Source organism: Eupeodes corollae, chromosome 2, assembly GCF_945859685.1.
Source record: "Eupeodes corollae chromosome 2, idEupCoro1.1, whole genome shotgun sequence".
Taxonomy (NCBI): domain Eukaryota; kingdom Metazoa; phylum Arthropoda; class Insecta; order Diptera; family Syrphidae; genus Eupeodes; species Eupeodes corollae.
The window spans coordinates 147426321-147444729 of NC_079148.1; the positions used below are offsets into that span (position 1 = coordinate 147426321).

Here is an 18409-nt window from a genome sequence, read left to right on the forward strand (position 1 = left end):
TCTCATAAAAAAGCACTTTTCAAAATAACTAAGAGAGTAAGAGTATACAATAAGGACATGAAACTTTGGGTTAAAAAAAGGATATTTTTTAATTTTATGGAGGTTTGTTTTTTTAAAGATAAAATTGGTACTTTTAATTGGTGGCGTTGAAAGTTTTAAGTTGAAATTGAAACGTGTAAAGCACGAATATAGCTTTTATATGATTACATAGAGGTGCCTACATATCTACTGTTTCAAAAAAAGGCAATTATAAAATAATATACATTTTCATTACGCTACATTTACTTGCGGAGGGATTGTTATTGTAGTTGTTTTTTTTTATTTCAACTCTTGTTGTTTTTATTTTGTTATGAATATTGCCCAGGTTGTTGTTGTAGGTTGTACATAAAATATTATTCAAACGTTAAACAATAAAATTTGCTTTGCAGTCGTGTTGATGGTGATGGTGATGATGATGGGCTTTTGTTTACTTTGTATTTAAATTGTGTGCAGTATTTTTGAATTAAAAATATAGCATATACACAGGTATACTGTAGAATATACAAAATACGCATTTCAGAACAATGAAAGGTAAAGTAATTGGTTTTTTGGTCGAGAGCAGTTACGATAAAATGGGTGGGTATAGTTTTTATGTTGTTACTGATGCTTTTTCGAGAGTGTAAAAACACTTTAATAATATTTTATTGATGCTACAGTTTGGTTGAAATTCAAACAATATTAAATTAAAAGTTACCTATGGCATATGCAAAAATGGATGGGCATTCAAAAATTCTATGGTGTTTTCCTATGTTTTTGAAGAAAATCGCATCCAATATTTGTCTACGATTTATGTATGTTTAACCATCTCAGTGGATTGTTTTAAATTAATTAGAAATGCTTACGTTTGCAACTTTGACATGAAGCTACGATCTCGAGAGATTTTCGTGAAAGGTGTTTTTTTAAATATTTTTAACTTCCCATACGAAGTTATTGTAATGGTCCTATTTGTCAAATTGAAAATTTTAACATTTCTCTACGTTTCAAGGTCCCTAGAGTCGAAATAAAAGGTTTTTAGAAAGATGTTTGTGCGTGCGTGTGTACGTACGGTTGTACACCCGTACGTTCAAGACGTTTTTTTCGTCGTCCTTAGCTCAAGAACCAGAAGAGATATCGATTTCAAATAAATTTTTTTATGCAGATAATAAGGCAGAAAGATGCAGAAAGGGATCCCAAGAAAATTGCGTGGGTGGTTTTTTTTACCATAGCAGTTTAAAAAAAGATAGAAACTTTGGTCAACCCTAAATATTTCACGACCAAAGAAGCTAAAGACTTGAATCAAATTTAATATAATACATTGAAACGTGATACGAAACAATTATATTTAAAAAAAAAACATATTATTAACGGTTTTTTTTATAAATCAAAAACACTAAAAAAAAAATTGCTCAGCTCGAAAATTTTACGAATGTAAAATGGTTTTATCTCCAAAACAGTATTGTGCAACGAAAAGTAACGTTTTTAACATCTGGTTAAATTTTGAGAAAAATCGAATTGACAGTTTTTTTACAAAAAAATAAAAACCCAAACAAAAACATTAATAAAAGTTGATAAAAATTAATTTTCGACTCAAATATATTTTCAAAACTTTGAGATATTGGCTTTACACTACTTTTATCTTTAAAAAAAATATTTTTTTCAATATTCAGTAAAATTTGAGAAAAATAGAGTTGACAGTTTTTTTACAAAAAATAAAAACTTAAAAGAAAATTTAAGAAAAGTTGCTAAAAATTGATTTTCGACTTAAATATCTTTTCAAAACCTTGAGATATTGGCTATAAACTATTTAATCTTTTAAAAAATATTATTGTGAATATTCATTAATATATTGAGAAAAATCGAATCAATAGTTTTTTTACAACAAATAAAAACCTAAAAAAAAACAATACTAAAACTTGGTAAAAATTTACTTTCGACTCAAATAGCTTTTCAAAAATTAAAAATATTGTGTTCAAACTTTTTTTAAATATTATTTTCTATATTCAGTAGTTTTTTTATAAAAATCCAAAAGTCCGTTTTTCATAAAAAAATCAAATCTTAAAAAAATATTACGCAAATTTTTTGTAAAATTTGATGTTCGGTTCTTGATATGTCTTAAATTAATTTCATTCATCCAACTTTTTAAAATTTAAGATATGTTACTAAAATTGTTAACATTTGATTTTGGCCAAAAATCTATTTAACAAAACGAGATTTTCAAACTAAACTATTTCTTTATATGAAAAATATTGTTGGTGGTTTTTAATTTTGTAAGAATAATTCAACTGACAACTTTTTTAACCCAACACGGAAACTTACAAACTTGTAAGCAAGACAAATCGACAGACGGGATGGGAAGTTATCAATGTGGGTCGCTCCCCAGCCTCTTTTTTTGTATGATAATCTCAGAAGGTTGTGACCTGTTATCATACTTACAAGCAGACGTAAAGATTTTAAGTCTAGATGCATAATCGAGTAGGATTTTGTTTTGGAGAATTTTTCAAAGAGTTTTCAAAGCTTACCATCTTTCATTGATTTCTTGGAGTATCTTGTTACCAATGATGCGATTTAATTCAGTCTATACTGGATTGGTTCAGTGTCTTGCCAGCTCTTTTACACTTTCCCGACTTTTTTTGGTTAGAATATTCCTGTGTCTTGCTGACTTATTTATACATTCTATTTCGTCATGAGGATTTGACTAGAAAGTGCCCCAGTTAATATCTAGTCTTATACGTTTGGCAACATTTAAAAGTCTTCTTTTTTATTTCCTTATGTTTCCTAGCTCCTGGCCTGCCCTTGAAGTTGGCTTAAAAGTGCAGTTTCCTTCGAAAGTTTCCTGTATGATTCCTCTGGGCTCAGTTGGCACTTTGTCTAAACATTCCGGCTCAGATATATAAGTTGAGTCTAATTGGTTCTTAATTTTTATTTCTGAAATTACAAATGCAATTAACCTGTGGTCAAAAAATAAGTATTCTTCTAAGTTTTAGCAATGTTTTCTAGAATATATTTAAAAAGCTACTCACCTCTAGTGTTGAGAACAGGGCTGCCTCACTGAACATAGTTTGAGTAAGTGTCGCATCCCAAGACAAAATCAAGTCTATTTTTATTGGTGGTCCTTCCACTCCTTCATGGCGATAAAGATAAAGGGAGATATTATATCCTATCTTTTTTATCAGATTCACTACAGTTTGATGCATGTTGCAAAGAGATTTAACCGCTTCATAGCTAACATACATGTCCTGAAATAACAGTTCAAATCAACTGTTTCTGCTTTGCACTTACAAGCTCATTTCTAAAAAAAATAATTAAGAGCCTTGACGAACTCATAGAATAAGTTGTATTTAGGATACAATTTTTTTTCAGCAGTTTCGAGAAAATTAGACTATTTTTTCTTCTTGTGTTTATATGGGTATCCTCTTCTAGGACTTTTATGAAGTACAGTTTTCTCTTAATTGATCTAAAAATGTTCGTTCAAATTGAAAACGAAAATTCTGTAGACATTAAAATAAGAAAAGGTTGATTTTTTTAGGTTAGGCAAAGTTATATTATAAAAAGCTACCTTTTTTGAAAATACAAAACCTTGAAATAAATCAATATTCTTCTATCTTTTTCACAGTTGTTGATCGGCTTTATGAAATATCCTAAAAGTAATTTTTAACATTATGAATTTTGGTCTTTCATCCAATTAAATTAAGGGGGTTGAGAAACAAAATTAGTTTTAAAATAATCTTTTATTCGAATTCGTCAAAAAATTGTATCAAGATTTCCGCTGATCACACTGATTTTTTCTAGTTTTGAAGAGATTTACCAGGCACGTTAATTTTTGCGTTTTACGCATAAAACTAAATAAAACACATACAGCTAAACATTTTTGATTAACATTTTATTTTACCAAATTTGTCAACTTTCATTTGTTACGAACGTAGGGAAGTTGATAAATTTGTATCATCAGCAGCACTTGAACTTGCAACAGCAATATTTCGAATTGACTGCTTTATACGGGATGCTCAGGCCTCGTGACATAAGAAACGCTTCGATTCTTAAAATTTTACTATTATTCCGGCAGCCTAAGCGTCATTATGGCGACAATAAATTTAATGGAAACGCATTGTTAAGGAATCATAAATGACAAACATTGAACTTATGTTATGACAATTCAAATAATAACTCAGTTTTACAGGTGTCAAATTGCAGAGACACCAGCTTGAGCTTACGAATGTTCTTCTATATATTGACCAAAAATAAATGTTTCAACTTGACCTACATAGCATCTTGATTTAACTCATTAGCATATGGGGTTCCTGAAAGAAACTTTCTAGGTCCTATATTATTTATTTTATTTTTAAACAACTGAACTGAACATACAGGTTCTTTTAAGCTCAATACGTCCAAATCCTTTACTTAGAATTTTATAATAAAATTGTTTTAATATGCACTTGACAGAAACTTGGACTTAATAGCCCAGAAAATCAAAGAAATCTAGATTACAGAACACTTTTCACAAAAAGTTAGACATCTATTTTTTCGGTTATACGGGGTGTGATCAAAAAGTAAGGTGACTTTTTGAATTTCGCGCACTCTTTACACTCTGTTTTAATTTTTTTTATGTTGACACACATGTCACAATCATATGTTTACAGTTTTTACTATATAGCATGTGTTGTTTTAAGTACACTAATTATCACTAGGATGAGGCCACACAAAATTAGAACCGATCTTCGCTTTTTATAGCTAATAATTTGTTTGTACCCGTAAACTTTTACTACATATTTTTAATATCATTAAAGGGTAAATTTGAAACGAGCGTTGGAATACCCCAAGATTCAAAAATAAACTAATCAAAAATTGTATAAAAAAGTGGTGTGTTACTAGAATAAGTCCACTTATAAAATGTCAGGAAAAAAACGAACAGCGAAATGAAATATTTACATTTTATTGTTAAGCAACATTTCTTGATATAATCTCTATAAGACGGCTTGGAATGGAAACATTAATTTTTTGTATTAATAACGGAAAATTTGGACCCAGAAACCACAAAAGCTTCGATTAAGGTGTTCTGATACTCAGCTTTTGGCCCTTATTTTAGTCGTTTGAAGATAGAAATTTAAGACAAACCGTAGAATTAACCGCTTTTCTTATGATGTTCTTGTTTCTGCCTGTGCCGTTTTTGATTCTTCCTATGTTTTTGTGGATCAGCAAAATATTTCCTTACAACTTTCTTGCTACTGTTAAGTCCCCTTGCTATTTCACGTCCTGAGTGTCGTAAATCCTTCAGAGCATCTATTTTTGCTCTTTATGTAGCTATCAAAGTCTTAAGTATAAGCGCTTTCTGAAGAGCTTTATCGTTATTGTCAAAAGTGATAGTATTGATAATTGTATTCTTCAAAAAACAATCATGCGTTTTTGAACTTATGCAGTAATGGTGTCTATCAAAATAAAATATTTGGAAAAAGAATTCAAAATTATAATTTTTGGATCTAGAAAACATTATTTAGATTTATCTCAATACAAGTATTTTTAAGACTTTCAAAAACAATAAAAGAACAAGTTTTAAAAATCAAAATGTGTGTATATTGTATGGAGACAGGTCCTTTATTCACTTTGAAAAAGAATTTTTACCGTCTCACATTTAAATTATTCTAAATGTCAATAATTAATGAACTTATCCATCAAAGCTATTAGTCATATAATTTGACAAAAATAGACCGATTTTCTATTTTCAGGCATTAATATTGAGAGATAGAAATTTAAACATGAATTGAACATTAATTTGTTATGGCTTTTGAATGTGTAACTTACGCAAAACCATCAGTTTTCTAAATGTGCGTAGAATGGTCAAACAAATGTTCCTACCACGTTTGTCAAACTGATCTTAAGTTTCTTATACCATCGTTGTTTGTAGAGATTATGAACCACAAAATTTCTTATAACAAGAAACACTCTATCAAATTGAAAGTGAAACAATTTGTAACATGACGAAAAAATGACTGAAAAATTGGACTCTTCAAACTAATTTTTTAAAACATTTTTGAAACTTGAATTTTTTATTTTTGCAGTATAAAATACATTTTTTTGGAAAACGAATTTAAAATTACAATTTTTGAATGTTGGAAATATTATTTAAATTCATCTTAATACAGATATTTTTGGTATATACCCATCTCTTCAAAAACACTAAAAAAAAAGTTTAAAAAAAATGTGTCTTCACTTAATTTTTAGAAATTTTTCCTCAAACCATTTAGTAAAAAAGAGATGTTACCATAACACAAGAAGTTAGTCTTAAGAAATAGGGTAGCTTTAAAACAAATTTTACTAAAATGAAACCAAGTTATCTGTTTTTTACGTTCACGGAATTTGAGAGATTGATTTTTTAAAATTAAAAAACAAGGACACTTGTTCTTTACCTCCTTAAAAGTTTTGAATATACATTGAGTCTATTAAAAAAGGTATTTAAATAAGTCTAACAATGACTTTATTATTTTTCAAAATTTGCTTTATTATACAAATTTGAAAAACCCAAGCATAATGTCAAATTGATTTCATATGCCCAATCAACCAAAATTTGAAACCCTAAAAGGATTCAAAGTTGTTAGTTATGCACCAGAAACATAGACAAATTATACAGGGTAATAACTACTTTCAAAAAATGTAAAATTAAATATTTAAATTCAACTTTAAAGTACTCGACTGCCATTTTATTTGCATATTGAAACGAATTTTTAAAACAGGGGTGTTTTCCCTATAAAATGAAAATCATGGTAACAACAGCAGAAATTACAACAAAATTACATTCTGAGTTGGGGTATTTCCCACAATTTAACACATCGCTGACCACAATTAAATTACATATAAAAGTTCAATGTCTCGTTGCACTTTAAGCATGATCCAGAGCACAAACAGCACCCACAAGTTCTCCTTTTTTAAACTCAATTAACTATCAAAAAAATAATTTAATACAATTTAAAAACACACCCATATTAGAACCACAATTTCACCTGACAGACCTTCCCAAGAGCATTATCCTTGCATTGGGTTTAACTGTAACTCCATATATATGGACTTAAATATACAAACGATACATACTTTGTATATAGTTACTGTGATATTGTAACCACAAAAACCACAATTTAAAATATCAATAGAATCAAACCAAAAAATACAAAGTCTGAATGCAAATATATGTAAAACAGCAACTGCAGGAAAAAAAAGCTATCACCGTGCATAATTGCATCCGCCAAATGCTTTACAAGCTCAATTCTAGTAACCCAGCCAATTCCCTGCACACAAACCCTTCCTCCAAAAATCCAAAATACATGAAATTCAGTGCACTTGGCAACCCACCCACACCCAACAACCCAACGTTGTTAACCTAAGGTAAATAATTGAACAAAGTCAATTTCTATAAACAACACCACACTTTCCCATGTACGAGTAAGTCGCCATTCCAGGACACTTTCATACGATCCTGATCCCCGCACTCCCCCTCAACTATTTCCGACCCAAAACTCACTCCTTCCATATAGAAGTGAATTGAAATCAAAAATCGAAACAAGCAAATAACTGAACCAACGTCGTTGTCGTTGTCGTCTTCGTCCTTTTTGTCCTTTTTGTCGTCGTTGTCGTTGAAAACACGAATTTTATGAAGTTCCGTTCCGATATTTTGCAGGATTACGTGACCGTGTACGACGGCTACACCATTAGAGACCCGGTAATCCTGAAGTTTTGTGGCGGTGGACAGAGCGTGCCGGCGGCAGTCTCCAGTGGGCCACAGTTATTAGTTGAGTTCACAACGTCGCCGTTTGGAACATTTACTGGAACCTCATCCCAGATCTTGCCTTTGCATGGATTCCAGCTTGAGGTAGGTCTTCCATATACTCACAGATATATCTATACTCGCTTTACTAGTATCGATTATCAACTCGCTTTCATGTATATGTATATTGACTCTTTATTTATTGGTTTTCGTCCTTTATCGTCCTTGCTCTCTGCTTGTTGAATAAAGGTTGAAGTTAAGTTCGTGGATATACAAAGTCCAACGTACGCGAAGAACAAGAAATTGTGTGAATTTTGGATTCGTGGCTCGGGGCGTGGTATCCTGGAGAATCCCAAACACTCGCTGGCACCGAACACAACGTGTTTGTATCATTTACAAGGAACCGGAGTCTTCAAAACCTACGACCATCTGAGTTTGCCTCGTCGCTCCGGGCAGCAATATCAAATGCCACTGTCACGGTTCAAGGTCTGGATATCGATGTTGAAATTCAATTTGGATCCGGCATTCGGGTTTCAGGATGAGACATCGGTCGGGGCTATTGGAGTCCTTCAGACACACGAGGACTGCAGTGGAATGTTGAGAATTTGGGATGGTGCCCTGAGGGAGCCGCCTGTCTGCAAGGATTTGAATTGGTAAGCATCAAATTGAAATATTTCAAATAGTCAATCATGGACAGTATATATATGGATGGAAATTGAAAGGACTTCAAGATGATGCATCATCCTTCTTCTTTTGAGCTTGCCTTTAATTTAACTTGGTTAAACAGAATTCCTTTTGTTTTTAATCCACAGTGAACGTGATATCCCTAACCATCCTGTATTGGCACAATACGGCCAAAACTACACAAACGTCATAGCCCGTTTTTGTCGAGGAACCGTTCCGAGAACTTGTGACCGAGCGAACATCAACGAAACACATGCACGTCCGTGTATGGTTAGCGAGAGCTACGTATCCAGCGGTGATACCATAACTCTCGAGCTTAGGAATACCGAGTCAACAGTCCTAAGGTAGGTAACCTCTTGGTCCATGTTCCATATTATAGAACTATTTACAACTATCATCTTCAGCCTTCTTTTATCATGTTTTGTGTTATCTTCTTCTTTTCCATACTTCCAGACCACTTGACTTCAAGCTTAAGTATGAATTTGTTGACCTGCATCAGGATGGCATTCCAATGGGTGGCGAACATGACTGCAATCGGAAATTCGTTAGCAGCCAAATGGATCGAAAGGATCCAGCTATCTTCCGAAGCATACGCAACATATTCATGTTCGGTCGGGGGGGTACTCGAAATCTCAGATGCATTTACAAATTCGAAGGACAACGAGGCGAGCGTGTTCGGATTAAGCTTAGGAAGGTGACCACAATGAATCGTATGTGCACCTCGAAAGTGGATGAGGACATCAATAGGTCATTCTGTTACGGCAACACCAATGTTCGTGTTGAGGTAAGTTTTTGTTATTTTTTTGTTGATTTTATGGTTGCCAAGTGAGTTGAACATTTCCTCTTATATAATTCAAAAACATCGTTTTAAAAGTGTATCGTGGTATTTTACTTAAAATCCGTTTCAGCAGTTTTGTAACTTTTATAAAAGTTTCTTTTGTAATATTTACACGGCAAAATGCTTCTGCTGAATGTCCGAAATTTTGGAATACAATCAAACCCAGTCACATCTGCCACAATCGATATTTGATATTGGTCTTTCCCAGTTGTTGGCCGAAGCCATTCAGTATGACACTCCAAAGGATTCTGCAGCTTTCCAAGCAGTCTTCTCTCATAAATTGTTTTGCATAGCATTTTCCGAACTGGTTCTTCTTTGCTAATGTATTCTACTTGCCTAGCTCTCTAAAGTCTTCCAAGCTTTATTCTTGTGGATGTATCATTTCACGGACAATTCCGGAGCATGTATAACAATGAGTTATATCTATGCATTGTTATACTTCCTCTAGAACTATCCTTCCTCACAAGTGTGGACAGCTTTTGTGCGTAAGGGTTTTCTGTAACAAAGGCAGATAATGGCTTAAACTGTGAGCACACAAATCTAGCTAGGATCTATAAGAGAAAACTGGTAGAACTATTGTATTACACAGCAGCACTGATTTTTCGGTTTAAAGAGTTTTAAATAACTGTAGAAGTTCTGTTGGGTTTAAACAGACTCCCACATTCTTTTTACCTACCGCTGCTACTGACCTAAGGTAGGTGAAAGATTAGACCACTTAATCGTATTACTAGATCCTTGATTGTTGTAGGGTTTCCAAAGTTTCAAGCAGTTTCCCCCTCTATTATCTCTATTATGAGTATATCCAGTCCCAGGTTTTGTACCCCTCGCTCGATGTGATCTGCGTAAGCCATTAATTGTGTGGACTCGTTGACAAATGTCCCTCAGATAGATGTTTCACATTCTCAGATTGCTTTCTCCAAACTTACGGTGAAGAGGAAGCCAGTTCATTGACGAGGCGGGATAACAATCTCACGTCTTTATAATATTCTATCCTGACTATATCATAACCTACTTTGAAGTCTATAAGCAAATTTTACGTTGGGATGTTAAATTGTATTTAGATATGTATTTCTCCATCGCTTGCTTAAGACCTTTTCACCAGTCTTTTCTGGAACAGTTACGCTTTGTAGTCTTTCAGAAGCCTAGCAAGTTTTTTTGAAACCTTCAATGCTGTTGGAAGCCGCTTGTTAATGAAACGTTTCAAGTTACCAAACGAGACATTTTATTGGAATGTATGCTTATTCGTTGAACTTAAAATTGATTTGACAACCTGAATTTTACACAAAAATATCCGAAATTTGTGTACAAAAACTAAAAGCACTAACCTGTTTTCAGAAAAATTAAATTATTCAGATCAAATGTCACTTTGACAGTTACTACGTTCCCGACTCAGGAAATAAGCAAGAGTTTGCTCAGAACAGATGTTCATGGTTTAGTTAAAAATTGTACTTAAAAAATCCACTCATGGTTTCAGTATGTTGTCTTAACCATAAAGAATCTGCATTCCAAGGTTCAAAATTCTAATAAAGGGTTTGAAAACGACTTAAACTTCAGAACTCAACAAACAAATCTTTTGCGAACATTTTAACCTGTTCTATCCAAAGCTGAAGTCTATAAGCAGATGTTACATTGGGATGTTAGATTCTAGATATTTTTCCATCGCCTGCTTTAGGCCTTTACGCCAGTCTTTTGGCAACTCAATGCTTGGTGGAAGCCGCATGATAACATCTTCTTGAAATGAAGGAGTCGACATTTTTTCTGTCATTCATTGAAATGCATTTTCCATGGCTCCAGAATTCCTTTGAGATTAGTGTTAGAACTTCCGCGCCTTCTTCGAACCTGCTCTTTCTTTTATTTATTAGACGGCGTCTCTTTCTCTGACTGGCTTCTCAGTTTTTGAAAGGAGCAGCTGCGTTAACTCGAGCTTGAGAGACTGATACATTGCGTCTGGTCCCGGCAAACCATCTTTGGAACATCATACCAACAAGATGTTAATCCGAAACAATATTGACACTATTGTATCCTGGCAAGATTATTAGTGTGATGGACTATCATGCCAGAGGTCTTGGGTTCAATCCCTTTCTGTGCTATCAAAAGTTTTTTTCACGAACTTCCTCTGGCAAGGAATTGACAAATCCTATAAGAGGTATTCTTGTCATGAAAAGTGCTTTCTCAAATAAGCCGTTCGGATTCGGCTTTAAACTGTAGGTCCCCTCTATCCCTGTCAACACTGCTCACATACAAGAATGGTTGAGAGTTGTAAGTGACTAGACTCTAGTTCTCAACGGACTGTTGCGCCACCTAACTTAACTAAATATTGACACCTTGAACGTATAGCGATCATGGCTCGTGCTGTGGTGATCTATCAACACGACGTCTATTTTTTACGAGTACAGGTTACTTTTCGACTTTTCCTATCTTTGTAAAAACTGGTGAAAAACTTTAAATATTCTGAAAAATGTACCCTTATCCTACGCATCTTGGTATTTTAAAAATAAAATTACTAAACTGCCTTCAACATCAAAGAATAAATACATTTCACAACAGTTGGCAACCATACTTCATCAAAAACACTCAATTTGGAGACTTCTTCATTAACCCCTTACCACCTACTTTTTAACATTGTTGTTTTTCGTGTGTGTTCTTTTAATTTGGATTTCAGATTTTCGAAAGACCCTATCATGATTCGATTCTGTTGCCACGTGGCTGTTTGTGCAATTCTTCGAACGCATCCCATTTACCAGTTGAATACACCTCAACCAGCAGGGACTTGGAAGTACATTTTACAGCGCTCAACATGACCACACTCGATGACCCAGACGCATTGAACTTCGAAGGACTCTTTGAATTCGTCAAGGGACCAACAAGCTGCAAGGATGGTCGAAGGAAATTCGGTCCAAGTGGCACCATCGACATGACGTTCGGAGACGTAAGGATAACCCATATATATAAAAAGGATATTACAATGAGAATGACCACAGAGACTCGTATAGTCCTATACCTATGTACTCGTATCATCCTCATTGTAAATTCAAATTGAATTTTCACTTTTCAAGCCCCCAACCAACCCAACACATTTCTCTTTTGACTGCTTCAGATGGACTGCCGCACCCGACCATGGTTAATCGAGCCTTCAAATGGAAACAAGTTCTTGTACGTCCGGCTGAAGGGCATCTTCCTGCGAAAGTACAGTCCGAATATACATAAAACGATTAATGCCACAGTGATAGGCACCAGCTCATATCGGTGCGAGACCAAGGCGAGAGTGGTGCTGACAACATCTGAAGGTAAAGTGTCATTTCCGTTTAGGTTTTGATTCGGTTTTGGGTATTTTTGGGGCAGTTGGGCATGGGAAAAAAAGGGAACAAGGATGGTTATTATGTTTTCATTACACAAATCTTCTTTTTCTCTTCTCCTCTTCTCTTTGTGTTACGTTACAGGACTCACAATAACAGCATGTCCTTTGGGTGAGAACTCGAATGCATATGAATTTGTGGAGATATTCAGTGCGGGCTGGAATGAGAGGCCGAATTATGCAATAGCCAACCGATCGAAGGCTATCAGTGTCGAGTTCCTCAGACCGGATAATGGTGATTTCACATTCAATTGGATGGAATTGGTTCCTAGACCAGCCTTGGGCTTAGTAGGTATGTACTCGTGTGTGCTTTGCTTGTTTGATAGGTTTTTGATTATACCGACTATACCATCCGGAGCCATAAGAGAGAACAAAGGAACCCCTAATGAGAATTTCTTGGCAAAATCTAAAACTTCTATTCTAAGTGTGGGTTTTTTTTCATTTTCATTGCAGAAGACTGTACATTCAAGTGCTCCGAATTGGGGGCATGCGTTAATGCTAGCGTGTGGTGTGATGGAGTTGTGCATTGTCCATCCGGCGACGATGAGTCGTTCCTGCAGTGTTCTGCCATTATGAAACTGCCAGCTGAAATTTTAGCTACATTGTGTATCCTAATGGTGCTGTTTTGCTGTGGGTTCGTTGCGTTCGCATACAAGTGAGTATAATATAATAGTTACTTTATATATCTATAGACGAAGTTTAAAAGGGTAGAATTGATAGGGTCAGGAGTTTTGACTTTGTTTTCTTTGTTTTGAACTTTGAAATAGGTTTATGGTTGGTTTAGATTTGCAGAATCCCATGAACAAACTGAAATAATCTTTTGGGGCATTGGGATTAAATATTACCGACGAAAGCGTGGATAGACTGACTAGAAACGTGGTTTTACGTTATCACCGACCTTTTATTCCTGGGTTTAGTCCTAATCATCGTAGGTTCCGAATGAATCTTATGACCACTTGCTATTAAATGGAATCAAAACAAGAAGCTTTGAGTTTCACTTCCAATTCATACGAGTTTGCATATGGAATTTGACAGGTACTGTCAAACTGAATTTTATTTTTGATCTTTTTGTGCAGCGGAAATAATACAAAATTTTAGTACTATAATTAATTCACTAACATTTGGTATAACCTTAAAATAAACAATAGGTGAGAAGTAAACACAATTCCTCTGCCAAAACATTTTAGACTTTTTATTATGTTAATGAAACGTTTCAAGTTACCAAACGAGACATTTTATTGGAATATAGGTTTGTTCGTTGATCTTAACATTGACACAAGTTTTTTTGACAACCTTAAAAATTATCAAAACATCTTAGATTAGTTACTTATCAAGGATAACACAATGTTATATTCTACAAAAATTTACAACATCTTCGAACAAAAACTCATAGCATTAACCTGTTTTCAGAAAAAATTAAATTATTCGGATCAAATGTCACTTTGACAGTTAATACGGTACCGACACAGGAAAAAAGGAATAGTTTGCTTTGAGTGATCTGAGGGCCATTATTAATCAATGGTCAACGATAATTTACTGAAACATTTTATCCTCCTTCAAAAACTCAGCTCATAATTTAGTTAAAAATTGTACTTCAAAAAAAAATCGCAGGATTTTGTGTACCATAAAGAAGCTGCTTTCCAAGGTAGGTTCAGATTTTCAATAAATGGTTTGGGAGCGACTTAAAATTCAGAATTCAATGAACAAATCTTTTGTGAAAATTTTAACTTGTTCTACCAAGGCTCTGTTTGTGAAATTTTTAAGAAATGTTTCCTTATCAAATAAGGACTGTTTGTTTTTATCAGAGCTATCAATTTGCACGTATTTAAGCTATTTGTCAGAAACTGAAAGTCAGTTAAGGACCTGTTACATGTCATTTTTCTGTATTGGCTGCGAGAAAATCACTGATCGATTAAAGTAAAGTTTAGAGCAGACAAAATTCAGAGCTCTCTGATATATTATCTCATGAAACACTGGCGCTGAACTGTCATTTGAGATTTACATATTTATCTTTTGGAACTAAAACACAAAAATCACTTGATTAATAAAATTTAGTTTTCACTTTATCTAGGCTGTATTCGAAATGACAGTTCCCTGATTTAAATTTAAAAAAATTGGCATTAGCTGTCATTAAATCATTGAAATCGATCAAAAACGTTTGGTTGGATATTTTTGAATGTGTTTTCTCCTGAAATATGAAAATATGAATTGTTTTGCTTTGTATGCATGTTTCTTATTTCTTGACGTAAATTCATATTCCTGAACAGCTGATTGTATTTTGCCATAAAAGAAAACGAATCTCTAAACTGGTTTGTGTTTCAAACTTTCACCATTACAGTGATAGATGTCTTAAAAATTTGTTTCTAATGATAGAAATTATCAATAGTTTTTATAACCAACCCTTCAAAAAAATCCAATGATTGTGAGAAGAATTTAAATTTAATAATACAAAAAATTTGTTTTGGAAGTTTTGACAGCAAAAACATTTACTGATACTAAACTGGTCAGTTTAAAAAAAACTTGACAATCAATTAAAACATATGGATGAACAAGAAATCAACTTTTCTAATCTGTAGCCACATAACGTTATAGCACGTTTCCACCAACAAATAATACGAGATTTATGTTAAGTGCTTTAAAATAAATGATGAGGTGTTTCCACCAAAGAAAAGGAGATTAATTTGACGTTTGGAAGTGAGACATATAGTTTTTGTTGACATTTCCATCTGTCAATAAACGAAATTGGCGTTTAAATGGGTCGGTTCAAAAATTATTCTCAGAAAAAAAGTTTGGTTGATTTGACAAACTAATGTTTCCAAGTAGGTTTCAATGAGTTTTACTTGAAATCTTCATTTGAGTAGATTAAAATTTGTATGGTAAATTTTCGAGATTTCAAGCTAAATCTCGGTTTAGTGCTGGGTGGAAACGTAGTATTAAATGATTTGATCGAGCGTTCGATCGAATTGTCTTACATGATCTAGGCCCGGCATTTTTCGTTTTTGGTATTTAAATTTTTGTTCAGAAAAATTTAAAGTGTTAGAATCTTAGGATAAAAATCTCTTTTAAAATTGAAGGCAAACATCAAAATGCCCACTTTATATTTCTAAAATCTCAGATTATTCTGTATATTCTCCAAAATATAATCTGTCAGAAATTATAGAATAATACTTGTACCTCTATAACGCAAAAGGAAGAAAACAAATACCAAGCTATAGAATAGTGAATTGTGTTTATATTTCACGCTTCTGCTCTGTCAATCAGTTTGAGAAAACTGTCAAAAATCTTCGATATATAAATCGGCCAAATGATTTTCAAGGGCAAGTCCCGTCATTTTGATATCTTTTTATTGTGAAATTGACAGCACTTTGCCTTAGCACAGAAATTCAGAGTAAATGAACACGCCTAGTGAAAAACCTTATATTTGTCGGCCATATTTATCTAAAACGGAAGTGACAAAATGTTACACAAATCAAACGACTCGCATTAGATCCGTTTGAGTGCTTCATTATGTATGACATTCCTGATCCGAGAATTTTTCCTGAACGCTAATTAGAACTGTAACTTAATGAAAGTTCAATGAATTCTTTCAATCTAGTATTTTTTTGAATAGTGAAAAAGATAATATTAAAGTTTCAAAAGTAATTTTTGTAGAACTTTAAAAAAAAACCACACACGAATCGTTGCTGCTAGAGAACATACATTTTGGTAGTTATGTATTATTAGTATTAAGTTTTATCATTTGCACGTATTTCGCGATGGTGTAACTTGTCTTTAGTAACGTATTAAAAGAAGACTATTTGACAGAAATTAAAAGAAACAACATGGCCGCCACCCACGAGCTGTCAAAATATATCTATTTATATGAGTTTACTTAATAATGACACTTTATTTATTCTTTCTTTTTTTTATAGAAAAATCAAACGAAAACTGCGCGGGTCTTCAGTTCTACAAACACGACTGAAATCTCTAAGTTCTATGGATACAGCAGTTTTTGATGAAAAAGATGTGATTTGCTGACAAAGCGACAATTCTGTACGATATGTGGAAATAGATCGTGTAACCACTGTCTGACCACATTCAATCATTATCGTACAGAATTGTGCCCCGGAACAAGAGACTTTATGTAAACAATTACCAACAAAAACAACAACAACAACAAAAACAACCACACTACTAAAACTACTAAAATATTGTACCATTATAACTATCAACTAAACTGACTAAACAATACTATAAAAAAAATATTGTATTTTTTAAGTTTTGTTTCAATTTTTAAGTTTTCTTTTTAAGTATCTAACTATAATTAAAATAATTTTTTTACGAACAAAAATTTAAAAATAAAATAAAAAAATAAAGATGTGTATTTTCTAGTTAAATATTGTTAAACAAAAAACATAAAATAAAACTAAAAAACAAAATAATAATTTATTAAAACTGCAATTAAAGACCAACGGTTTGGTACCTTCAAGAAAGCGGGAAAAAGTGAAATAGAGATGAAATAGAAAGAGAAAGAAAAATAACTTAAATTTCAATACAACTCTTGAACAAAAAACCAAAAAATATAAAATTATTAAGAAAAATAGGTTAATTATTACTAAAAACAAAAAAGCAAACATTTAATGTGCCAGGATTCGTATTTTTTAGTCCTTAGGTAAAATTATTAAAAGAACAACAAAACAAAAAAAAAAAACGAAAGTCAACCGAAATGACGCACAAAATATTTTAGAAAAAGAGTTAATTCTATAAAAACCAAAAAATTTTAAAAAATAAAACAAAAAATCTCTGCGTCAAACCAACTGAAAATTTTTGTACTACGTTTTAGTAATACTGTTTAAATTTAAACTAAGCCTAGAAAAACAAAAACTTTTAATTTCTATACAAGTGAATAAACTTATAGAATTGTTTATTTACATTTTCTAAAACTTAAGAAATAGATTGATAAAGATTTAAATTTTGTAGAATAATTAAAATTACCAAACAAACAAACAAAAAAGTAAACAAATTAAGAATTTTAAAAAAAAGTAGATGTTTAAATTTACACTTCAGTTGAGTAATTTTACTTAAATTCGAAACTTCTAAATTTTCCTCTTTTATTTGTTTTGAATTATAAACTGACAACAGGCAAGATGGTTGGAATCATTATGAATAAAGAAACAAAATAACATTCATAAAAATTATTATTTGAATCATTTTAATATTTAAAAAAAAAAAGAATAGGAAACTAATTTGCCAAACAAAAACTATAAAAACCCCACTCAAAATTAGTCAAAAACTCGAAACGATAAATATGAAATTATATGTTTAACATCCAAAACTGCCACTAAATGTATTGAATGTATGTAAATTTGTGTTTTTACATAAAAATTTAAATAATATAAAATATAAACAATTCGCATTTAAATTTAAAGCAACAACAACAACAAAAAATCATATTTAACAAAAATGAAAATTTAATTTTCATCATCGAAGTGCTATACGATTTATTACACTTCCCAACTTTACACTGCCTTTGATTATAATCAAAAAGAATTAAAAACAAAAAATATTAAAAATAAAACAAACAAAAAATATAAAAATACAAATATTTTATTACTAGGTGAACATTTATTTAAACAATTTCAATTCTTTTCTTCCTTAAACGCTATAAAAAAAAAACACCAACTTTCATTCATATTTCACAAATAAAAATAAAAACACGAAAAATGAGTGAGATTTACTTTGAAAACTTCAATTTTTTAGTTTGCTCTGCATAAAACCAAAAACC

At 32.4% G+C, this 18409-nt stretch overlaps 1 protein-coding gene across 4 annotated transcripts in view; it reads left to right on the forward strand.

Moving 5' to 3' along the window:
• The window catches only part of LOC129944417 (uncharacterized), a 270811-nt gene extending 253303 nt beyond the window's left edge, over positions 1-17508 (forward strand). For all 4 annotated transcript variants that reach the window (XM_056053831.1, XM_056053830.1, XM_056053833.1 and 1 more), the window contains 9 exons: positions 7682-7873; positions 8018-8421; positions 8581-8796; positions 8906-9236; positions 11953-12219; positions 12388-12577; positions 12731-12937; positions 13099-13300; positions 16557-17508. In XM_056053831.1, the coding sequence (XP_055909806.1) occupies positions 7682-7873; positions 8018-8421; positions 8581-8796; positions 8906-9236; positions 11953-12219; positions 12388-12577; positions 12731-12937; positions 13099-13300; positions 16557-16662 (2115 nt within the window). In that variant the 3' untranslated portion in view covers positions 16663-17508. The remainder of the gene's footprint in view (positions 1-7681; positions 7874-8017; positions 8422-8580; positions 8797-8905; positions 9237-11952; positions 12220-12387; positions 12578-12730; positions 12938-13098; positions 13301-16556) is intronic.
• The last annotated feature ends 901 nt before the right edge of the window (positions 17509-18409 follow it).